Consider the following 11,391-nt stretch of genomic DNA (forward strand, 5'->3'; position numbering starts at 1 on the left):
CATTTATTTTTATAACATTACAGGCATGTATTTGATTTAAATGTATCACCCACTTTGCATTTTTTTCAAACAACAGAGCGCCGGCGTGTGATATGCGGTAAATCAGACGGCTGAATATAATTACAATATTTTCTCTTTAAGGTGAACGCGCAGAGAATAATTAGATAAAATCACGTGAACGGACCGGGCAGATATGTAGCACTTGGCCTGACGCAGGGAGGACGTGGAGGCGATCGTTTGGTGTTTATGGAATAACAAAAAATAACCTCCGCTTCATCAGCTGATGAATACGCTGCTGTAGCGACCAAACGCAAATGGGGGAAACTACCTACGCGCTGGCGCGCAATTCAGGCGCCCTCGTTATTTCCTACTCTCTCTCTATTTGCCTGACAAGGCTGGCGTGTCCGCATAACGAGACCGCGTGCATTTTTGCGCACATAACTTGCGCGAAATGATTCACTCGCCGCACGGGGAAAAAAGCCACCATTTCCCCCTCCCCGAAGAATTCGCAGAGGCGCAAGCTCCTCCTCTCCACTTAGCAACCAGAGCACGTAGCAACGGTTCGACCAATGGGTGCTCGCCTAAAGGTTCCACCGACTGCGGTTCCTTAGCAACGCTGTGAAAAAACTGCGCTGACGTCCATTCTGTTCGGGAGTATTATGGTCTGTCGGGAATTCAGAGTGGCTGGGACTGGAGAAAAATATCTGCTCTGCTAGCGTTAGCGTCCACCCAGCTAACGGGAGGTAGCACTGGGGTAAACATGGAGCTTTCTGCCGTCGGGGAGAGGGTGTTCGCTGCCGAGTCTATCATCAAACGCAGAATCAGGAAGGTAGGCGGGAGATGTAACGTGCTCTTTTCTCCCAGAATGCTGAATAAGACCACCATCGCCGCACTCTCATACTACTGTTAACCCTTGCGAGCTAACCAAGTCCTGTCTGTTTGTTTCTGATGGCATGCAGGGTCGCATTGAATACCTCGTGAAATGGAAGGGGTGGTCTCCCAAGTAAGTCCCGCTACACTGAGCCTCATTATGTTTTCACCCCGCGGCTGCCCTGCCCGCACTGTCTCGGCTGTGGCTGTCGTTAGCACATCACAGCTAGCGAGACAGCGGGATTAAAACTGAGCACGGTGGAGATTTTTAGCTCGCAGGCTAGCGCCGTGTGTCAGTCTCCGCTCCCTCTGTCTAACTCTGCGTTTTTAATTCGCAGATACAGCACTTGGGAACCGGAGGAAAATATTCTGGACTCCCGCCTGTTCGCCGCTTTTGAACAGAGGTAAGATGTCTGTGTGGCCTTTCTGGGCAGAGCCAGTGAGTGTTCGGTAACTGTACGCTGTCCTCGGTGCACTTTGCTCCCGTGACACTCAAAATGGGTGTCTGGTTTTTCACAGGGAGCGTGAAAGGGAGCTCTACGGGCCCAAAAAGAGAGGACCAAAACCCAAGACGTTTCTGCTTAAGGTAAAGCTGGCAGCTTGCTTTATTGTTTTATTGCGTGTCTCTAATAAAGCCCCAACAAACCCTTCCTGCGCTCTCTCCACTTCTGTAGATTGTGGCTTCTTAATTTTTTTTCTTTGAATGCATTAGTGAATGAGCAGGTTAAATATGCTAATTATGCATAATTAGGACAGCCTGCCCATGAATGGGAGTGTATTCAGTTTGTTTATTGCCTAATGGGGATGTATTGACATGCTAAAACGGGCTTTGAATACCTAAAGACAGGGGTGTCAAACAAGCGGCCCCTGGGGCCAGAAGCACATCGCAAAAGGTGTCCCATCAGGGGGGCTTTTTTCAACTGGGGAAATTGAACTGTTAATTTTGTGGTGATACCAGGCATTAGAATATATATGATAAAATTATTTCTAGGTCCTGACAAATGGGTTGACCCAGAGAGTTTGGCATGTATCTGGTTATTTCTGCTTGTTAAATAAAATGTGTTTAACAAACAGCCAGGCTGTTTTTCCATCTTCTTCTTCTTTTTTTTTTTACACGCTCTGGGTCTGTTGTCTCTTTATTAAAGCCACTTTTAAAGCAAAAATGGAAAAGCTCCAGGTGGCATGTAATAAATTAGAATTCAGGAATGTTTAAGTTCTCCAATTTTGTAGATCAGTAATAAAAAAATCTCACTTGAATTTTAATGTACAAATTTATTTGCCTCTAAAATATAGTTGTAAGAACTATAAAACTACTCTACTTTAAATGACATGAGGTGTTTTTCTTTTCTTGAACACATGCCGTTTATGCATTTGTTGTCCCTGTTGTGTAATTTATAAATAGATTTAAAAAAATATAAAACGAATAGTTTATATACTGAAATGGATATGTGTCTGAAATAAATTATTTAATTAAAATTTTATGATTACATGTTACTTTCCAATGAGCCGAGAAAAACATCACGGCCTGATGCTTCATCTGTTCAGAGCGGTGAACCGTGAAAATTGCTTAATGAGCGGCAGTTTGTCTTGAACAAAATGCCAGAGTCTCCACTGACAGGGCTCGTTTAAAGGGGATTGGTAGAAGTTGAGTAATAAACATGGTGCCCTGGAACTAGTTATTGCTGTGAATTATTGATGTAAGATTAATATCCACTCTTTCGATAGTTAGTTTATTAGCAGTCCAATATGACAGGTGTAGGTAGAAGCAATCAATAGGCTGTTTAAATTACATTTTACAAATTAATAGAAAAAGCAGACGATAAAAGAATGAATGAATCCCTTTTAACTGATTCAGTTTGATGTTCGCTATGAAAAATGGTGTCATTTTCTTAAAATACTAATTTCAAAAATTTTCTGATAGGCTCAGGCAAAGGTGAAGTCCAAGTCCTATGACTTCAGGAGCGAAGCAGTCCGAGGAATGCGCGTCACCTACCCGACCCCAGAACCGATTGCCACCCCCAGGGCCAGAGAGGGCCTGAGAGCTGTCGTGCCCACCATCTTCCCACCGAGTACCGTCAACCGTGGAGAAAGCGTACGCGTCCGACCGCCTGAACTGAGCCCTCGTGAGCACCAGCAGTCTTTGCTTCATACTAGTTCAGAAGACCTCATCCACATACCTAAAAAGAGAGGTCCCAAGCCTAAGCCGCGGTTTAATGAGGTCTTCTCTGAGCACCATAAAAGGAGAGGGGAGGAGCAGGAGAGCCACAGGCCCTCACAAACTGGCTAAGCTCCAGGGGGGCGAAGACATGAGGCTGGTCAAACTGGCCCACAGACATCCAGAGAACCACGGCCACAGCCATAAACATCATTACCACCACCATCACCACCACCATCACCACACACAGCGCTCTGGGGAGAGCTCCTACAAACAGCTGTACTCAGACCGCGGCCTGCATCCTCACAGAACAGACATGGACACTCACAGGATAAAGGACGTCTCCGCCTACCTGGTACCTGCACACTTCAAGCACCACTCCAAAATGAGTCTGAGTCGTCCCGCCGAGCTCCCCCAAATGGAAAAGCCTTATTTTCTGGACAGGCCGTCCCCAACGCGGCTCGACGACGACTTGGACGAAGTGACGTGGAGGCCGTCTCTCGGCAACGTGGAGAAGGTCCTGGTGACAGACGTGACCACCAACTTCCTGACGGTCACCATCAAGGAGAGCAGCACTTCTAAAGGCTTCTTCAAGGACAAAAGATGACTGACTGATGCTCTGTTTTCTGACTTTCAGCAGATCTGAAGTTTATAGGACATGGTGGGATTATCAAGCAAAGCAGATTTTGTATGTAATGTAAAAAGGCAAATAACATAATGTGCATATGTGTATATAATATAAAGCTGGACATCTATTTAATGTATTGACCAAATCAAATGAAGTCCCTTTCACATTGTGCAATGGTTAACATGAGTTGCATGTTTCCTTTGCAGCGAGTGGCTACTTTCTGTACAGATCTTGTGACTTTTACTATTTTGCATTTAAAACTAACAAGAATGTATTTTTTCCACGTTTCTTCCCACCTGAGCTGTGCAGCGAGGATATTTAATTCAGGTTGTGGTCTGAATAATTCTCTTTATTTGAACTGATTTGACTGAAAGGTTTCGCTTGATTTCAAATCCTGGAATAATATTTAAAAATTAACTCAAGCACTTTGAATTTAAAAGTATTAGGAAAAAAATCTTTATGTTGTCTTCAAAGACCGAGTTTGCCTCGGAGATTTCTAAAACCTAAAGTAAATTAACAAATTCAACACACTCTCTGAAGTTTTCCCAAAGTTAATATAACATTTTCCATTAACATAGTTCCTATATTTTACATTTTCATAGAAAAACGATCATACAGCTTTGTTGTAACTGACAAAAAAAGAGGTTGTTGTCAAACTGCTTTTTAGACGCTTTTCAATAAATCATTTGAATTTCTCATTTCTTTGTGTTGTTTTTAAACCATCGTCAGCCCTCCGGGTTCCGCTTAGATCCATCAATTAGACCCGACAAACGACTTAACCGCCGGGCTTACTTTTATATTCCCCACATATAATAATATCTCTCGATTTCAACGCGTTGTTTAATATTTATTTATTTATTGAAATTTCTGCAAAGTTGCGCCAAAAGTTAAAGGCCTCGGGCTCATCACCCAGCCCGGCTCGCACAGTCCTGCGGGAGGCCTACATGATTCTCCCTCCAGAGTTGCAACAGCACAAATTTCTCCCCCCTCTGGTCAATAAAAGTCCGTGAATCTGCTTTCATTGTTTAATTTTTGTATGCGTCGTGACTCTACATGGCTGCATGCCCGCTTAGTTTTATTATTAAAAAAAGAAAAAGAAAACGATTGAAATGACCAAATGCAGCCAGTCATTCCAATAATTATTCCATTTTTATTGAAGGTATATTTAAAAGCAAACACATTTTTAATGTTTTTGATTGATTTCATGATATTTTCTGTGTATGCGATTGCGCCAGGACAGGCCTCAGACAACAGCCTTAGAGTGCGGTGAAAAATGAGAAACGGGTAAAATGTTCCGCATGCAGGTGCACACATTTCACAGCTCTATGCAGCGCGGCTCTGCTTTATTCATCCGCGACACAGGCCTACTCACATGTGGACCGATCGCGGGTTCTACGGCGTTCATACTGTACAGATTGGAGCGCTTCAATCACCGCACGTGTGTGGCGTAAAATCAGGAGCGACGCGGTCAGACAGGAAAACGGGTGGGGTCATTAACAATCAATTTTATCGGTTTTTAGAATAAAATAATAATAAAACATACATATGTCGCCTATAAAAATATGACAAAAACAAACCCTCTTTAGCTTCATTCGTAATTTCTGTACGTAAACAGACTGGGGGGCGAATACAGCAGGCCTGTATATGTCCTCCACATGATGCGGGTGGTGCAGTGGCTGATGTGGGTTCAAACTTTCTGAACGACTGTCTGTGGAGTTTGTGTTCTCTCAAAGCCCGAGGACATGCGCGTTAGGTTAACTGGTCATTCTGAGGTGTCACAGTGGTGACCTGTTCACGGCGTGCGCCTCCCTTCGCCCTGCGTCAGGTGAACGATGGTGAACGCACCTTCAACGTTTGCTTGTGTTCAATTTTCTGTCAGCTACAAGTGTGGACTGCCGTCTTGCGCGCGCACGTTTTGTCCCACATTTAGTTTTATGCATCCGGTCAGCCAGTTTATCCAAGTTTGAAATCCGGTAATTATCACACAAATATACTTTATCAGAACAGCAAAATCCTTCGTGTTTGTTTCATTTCCCCAAAAACGAAATAAAATGTTTCTTAGAGCTTTTGTAAAGCAAAGCGTGAGGACGGGGGGAAAGGTGTGTGAAGGGGGCGTTTAGACGCACGAACACGGCTAAGGAAAAAACATTCTGGCCTGCCTCCGCTTCAAGGTGTTAAGCAGAGAAAAAAAACGCCATCTAATATGCAAATAACTTGAGGCGCTAAAACTTTTATGTCACTGAAACCAGAATCCAGTCGACTGTCTTCAGAAAAAAGGAAATGATTAAGATCTGCATGCAGGTCTGCAGTCTCGCTCTTATTCAAACAAATAAATACAACTTTATTGGAGCTTATGATTTATTTTATTTTATTTTATTCTATTCATTAACAAATTTCAGTCTGTGCAGCTACAGAAATAAAGGCGTAAAGGAGCAAATTACAAAGAATTCACTCTAGAAATAATACAACACATGCATATTTTGGTCATTAGATTGAAAGATAATGAGAAAAGAGACTCCAGCTTCAGTCCACGGTCAGTCAGTCACAGCAGGCCTTTTACTGCAGAGAGAGAAAACAAATTCAGATTAAAAACAAGTTTGTCAGTGTAGTTAAAAAAAATAATTCTATATCCCCTTAAATCCATATGTACTGTGAAGTGAGGCACAAATCAGTCTTAATATTCATATTAACATCTAATATTCAGGTAGATTCAAGCAGGCCACCAAACTTGGTTTACTATCTTTATGACCAAACCACATGGACATCACTTCACCCTTAACTGAAACTTTATCACAGGGAACTCAGATCCTCTTTCATGTCAAAGTGACACTTTGGCGTTATCACAATTTAACTCAGAACTGGCAAATAAGCCTGATTTCGTAATTCTTAACCACTGATAGTGAGCCAGTTTGACTTTTGAAAAGAGTTAAGCCAGAAAACTAATAGTGTTCAAAGAAAAGAGCCCTGGCTGTGAGATATTTTCTCACAGGTTTCTGAGGTTTCCTGTTGTGCCAAACAGTCTTGATAAAATCGCAAAAAACAGGAAGAGCACTAACACAACAGCAGAGACAAACTTCCAATACAGAAACAAGTCATTCAGTTCAAAAGAGACAAGGGCTTTAGCCATCAGGGAATAAAAGGTGTCTAAAAAGGTGACTGAGATGAAAACTGAGGGGTCTGTTGCTGTGCAGATGCACTGTGCTGTAGTCACTCATGAATAGTTTGCAGTTGGGGTTAGAAGTGAAAGTTGAGACTTCGGGCGACTTTTGACACCTTTTAAACCGGGTGTCCATAGTTTCTGTCGCAGCGTGGGTAGCAGTGAGGGTTCAGCCAGTGCTCCAAGTTGGTCTCCCGGGCCCTCAGATCCAGAGCCTGCATGTGGAGCAGATGCTCCTGCAGGGAGAAGATTGACATCATTGAATAAGACGAACCAAAGGACAGATGAGTGCACACTGAAAGAAACAACGAAAGAAAAATGCTGGAGCTCATTTTGCAAACTGAAACACAGCACAACATAAAATGACAGAGATGAGTAAACCGAGGGCGATATCACGTGTCCTGTACAGAGCTGGGGGATGTAATAAAAGCAGTGCACGTGCTTTCAGAGAGATTACTTTAAGAAGCTCAGGTACTGACAGGAACCGACAAGCTCAGAGTCTCAGCTGTAACCTGTAAATTAGATTAGGTGACTCGGACCTTTGTGTCCGTGCTCTCTTTGTCCCACAGAGAAAGGGTCAAAAGTTTTTGTTGTTTTTCTTTTACAGGTACCATATGTATTAAATAATATGTAATGACACAGTTTATTATAAATATACACATAGAATATCTTCTGAAAAATGATCCTAGGTAAAATTCCCTTTAATTATACAATAGATGGAATTATATTGTATTTATTTGTTATATTTTATTTAATTTTCATTTGGTTTTTTATTTATTTTTTACCTTATTTTAATTTTTTTTATATATATATATTTTTTGTCCCACTTGACCTTTTTTGACCTTATTTTAATTTTGCATGTGATTTAATGCAGGAAGAGTCACTAAATTACACTAAACAAACAAAGACTAATAAAATGAGGTGATATCAAAAGTATTTGCAATGTACAAAAATTCTAAAAATTCATTCATAAAAACACTCACAAAGCTTTAACGCTTACCATCTCTAAGCAGACTATAAACAATAATAATAATAATAAATGTTTTATAAAATATTGTAACACGCTTTAAATGTTCTCTGAAGGTCTATGAAAGTTTTAAAAATACTGCCTTTGCAAAGCTCCTCACCTGAGTCAGTGCTGACTGGTCTAGAAACAAAGTGATAAGACAGATTTGCTTATGCTTTTATATCTTCAACTTAAAACTGTTTAACCCGCATAAATGTGATTAAACACTATAACTAAAAGCTTTAAAACACACACAGAATGAATTCATTATATGGACGAGTGACATGAGCAGGACTCAAATTTACCAGAAAAACCAAAATTTAAATAGCTTGCAGCACTTACACTGTGTTGCAATGTTCGGCTTTTATCCTGCTGACAAACAGGACAGCACAAACTGTTGCAACAGAACTGAAGAGGTTCAATACTCTTGGTTAAATCTGTGCTTTTTCCAATATACTAACTGTGCTCTTTGCTCTGAGTGGACCTTACCCTCATTGGCTCATCGGGGTAGCCAGCCTTCATTGGCCGGTCCTGCCTCTTGGTACGGAGCAGCTGCTTAGCTACGCTCTCCTTGATTATGGGGTTTGCATCTGAAGGGAAAAAAATGTAAAGATAAGAGTTTGGAAGTAAATGTTTACTTACGTTGACTTCTTTCGGTGCTGTAGAAGAAGGTTTAGCAGGTTAGGATAAGACTGTTTTGCTCTTGCCTTGTAGATGTGAGTCAGTGTTTGTGTTTTGGCAGCTTCCTCTGTTTTTGCTTATTCTTAGACTCAGGAACTAAAACTGCCTGCTTTGAATTTCACCTCTGCCTGAGATATTTTGTTTGTGACATCTGTTTTCTTTGCAGCTAAGTTGTGGTTAATAAGAATAGCATTCCTCTCACTGAAAGCTGTACTCAGGCCCATAAATAAAACTCTCACACTATTTGCTGCTCGTGAGCTGTGGCTGGCCTGATCTATTTAGCTAATGTCTATGTGAGGCTGTTTATTCCCCAGTGGCAGGCACACACACACACACACACACACACACACACACACACACACACACACACACACACACACACACACACACACACACACACACACACACCAGTGAGGGCTCTCTGTCTCCCTCTCTCTCTAAGCCCGGGCCTGCATTAGGAAGCAGGGTATTTGGTGGAAGGTAACAAAGTGCCCATTCAGCCCCCTCGCTCCCCAGGGAGTCGAGCCCATGCAGCATGTGACCCCAGCAGGCTTTCTGTTCCTCTCCTGCCACAGGGAGCTGCTGTGAAACTCTGTCAACACAGGCCTGAGCTGCTGGTGCTGCCTGGAGCCTCAGAGCAACGTGGCAAAAATACTCACGGTGTACCTGTGGATTGCCACAAAAATAAACCATCCTGATGACATGTAAGTCTTCTGGCTTAAATCAGGCCAAAAGTCAATTGTTATAAAATACAACAGTGTTTCAAAAAGATTGGGCTAAAAATACAAATAAAGATCTTCTGCACATCTATCTAAATATTTCTACCACAACAAAAGGAAGGTGCAGCAAACTACCCTAAAAATAACTTATTCTTACCACAATGGTATGCATTACTCTTCAACGTCTAAGGATATAACTACACCAGCTCCCTCACAATTGCAAAAAACAAGACGCAGAGCACCTGAAAAGGTGTTCTGATGTGACAGGTCACTGTCCTCCATGCGTCAATTCCCTGAGAATTTCCTACCTGTGTAAATGGTCAGCAGGACCACGCAAAGCAAAAACACCACCAGCTTCTTCATCTTTTTCTTTTTCGCCCTTTTCCTGCCTGAGCCCTCTCAACTCTGAGGTCCTGACCAGAGTCCAGAGGGGGTGAAAAGAGGAGATCCTCCTCCTCCTCTGCTTCCTCCTTGACTCTGGCCACAACACACTGCCTCAGACTACCAAGGTTTCAAATAAACTGTAAATATTAGTGACACATTAGCACATGTAAAGATATATAGTTTACCAATTAATGCTTTAAAGGTGAACAGTTCCTGTGAATAACTAACTAATTTACAGCTCCTTATTTTTATTATTGTACCCTAACAGTGTCGTTTTGCATGATTGAGTGTTAAAAATTATCCATATTATCGTATGCTGAGCTTTTTGTAGACCCCATCAGTTCCTCCTCTTTCTGAAACAAGCTGCTTTAGATCCTCCCCCTTTAAGACAAATTTGTTATGATCAGTTGATCCATGTAAACAGAAGATTTGCACGCCAGCTGGGCGGAGCTTCTGTATCCTCTCAGTGACATCATATAGAGCAAAAAGTAGAAAAAGCAGTCTGAAACCACCAAATACCTGCAGAGATGAGGCACGTCAGCTGAATGGGACAAACAAGATCCAGGCTATAAACAAAAGCAAAACAATCCTACCAGTGGCTGGTCTGAAAGACAGCACAGAGGCACTAATCACGGCAGCACAGGAACAAGCTCTGAGCACAAGATCCATAGAGGCTGGGGTCTAGCTCACAGATACAGACAGACAAACTGGTGATGGCTAACCAACCGGACATAGTAGTAGTGGACAAGCAGAGGAAAACGACCATAGCAGAAGTACCAAGGGCGGAGAGAGAGCTGGAGAAGATGTGGAGGGTGAAGGCAACAGTGGTCCCAGTGGTAATCGGAGTGCTCAGTGCAGTGACCCCCAAGCTGGGCTAGTGGCTTCAGCAGATCCCAGGAACAACATCCGAGATCTCTGTCCAGAAGAACGCAGTCCTAGGAACAGCCAAGATGTAAAAACAAGGAAAAGCAGAATAAGTCTATTTCAATGTATTAAACGTAGGTGTTAGGTTAGGTTGCAGGTAAAAGTCTGTCCACTAGATGGTGCTGCAAGCATAGTCATATGCATAGTTATAGTCTTGTTTTTAGATGCTCTTATATTTTTATGTCATACCAGCTGTGCACCCCATTCATAATGTAATATTTACATGTATCCGTCTGTTAACTACGTTTTATTTTCCCCTTTCTTTCTGCCTTTTTTCTTACAAACAAACAAAAAATGTTTGTAAGACAACATTATTAAATAAACGCGTTTGTTTTTTAAAGAATATTCCACACAAAGTACACTGAAACGTCACTTTGCTTGACCTGTGAATAGAGTCTGTACTGTGTGGCGCAGCAGGCGAGTCAGAGGAAATAACCACGATGACCGGATATGTGAAAGACGGCATCATGGGAAGTGGAGGATCAGCTGTTTCTACCGTCTAACCCATTTGGAGACCAGTCGGCATGTTCTGCCTTTTTCTCGTTCAGTTTTTCCACTTTGCATTTCTAATTTTTATTCTCCAAAACACCAGTGATATGACTGAATAGTCACTAATTAAGGTGAAGTAGCAGTCTAGCCGTTCTCAGCAGGGTTGTTATTCATTATCCTTTGTCACACACATTCGGACGGTGTTCCATGTTAAGTTACCCCTGCAGCTTAACCTTACACGATGTCTGCGCTAAATAAAAAATCTGAATCACAGCAAAGTTAAGAGTTGTTGTTTTTTATAAATTTCATTTAAAAAAAAACTGCCACAAAGAAAAGGAAATGCAATTGCAGCAAATATGGGAAATCTCTAGAAACTGG

At 42.0% G+C, this 11,391-nt stretch overlaps 2 protein-coding genes across 2 annotated transcripts; one reads left to right on the plus strand and one right to left on the minus strand.

Annotated features, from left to right (window-relative positions):
* The first annotated feature begins 507 nt into the window (after window positions 1-507).
* Window positions 508-4,351, plus strand: cbx8b (chromobox homolog 8b). Its single transcript, XM_040033388.1, is given in 6 exon segments — window positions 508-829; window positions 960-1,003; window positions 1,209-1,274; window positions 1,390-1,456; window positions 2,792-3,155; window positions 3,157-4,351. Coding segments are annotated over 6 exon segments (1,086 nt in total). The 5' UTR covers window positions 508-760; the 3' UTR covers window positions 3,633-4,351.
* A 1,631-nt stretch (window positions 4,352-5,982) lies between these two features.
* Window positions 5,983-10,241, minus strand: cunh17orf67 (chromosome unknown C17orf67 homolog). The gene is made up of 4 exons (XM_040033387.1): window positions 9,525-10,241; window positions 8,306-8,406; window positions 6,927-7,046; window positions 5,983-6,212 (listed from the first exon to the last, which is right to left on the minus strand). Exons 1-3 carry the CDS (start codon window positions 9,577-9,579, stop codon window positions 6,930-6,932), a joined length of 273 nt encoding a protein of 90 aa, XP_039889321.1. The 5' UTR covers window positions 9,580-10,241; the 3' UTR covers window positions 5,983-6,212; window positions 6,927-6,929.
* Between the last annotated feature and the right edge of the window lie 1,150 nt (window positions 10,242-11,391).

The sequence above is a fragment of the Simochromis diagramma genome, unplaced genomic scaffold, assembly GCF_900408965.1.
Source record: "Simochromis diagramma unplaced genomic scaffold, fSimDia1.1 OVJJ01000571.1, whole genome shotgun sequence".
Taxonomy (NCBI): Eukaryota; Metazoa; Chordata; class Actinopteri; order Cichliformes; family Cichlidae; genus Simochromis; species Simochromis diagramma.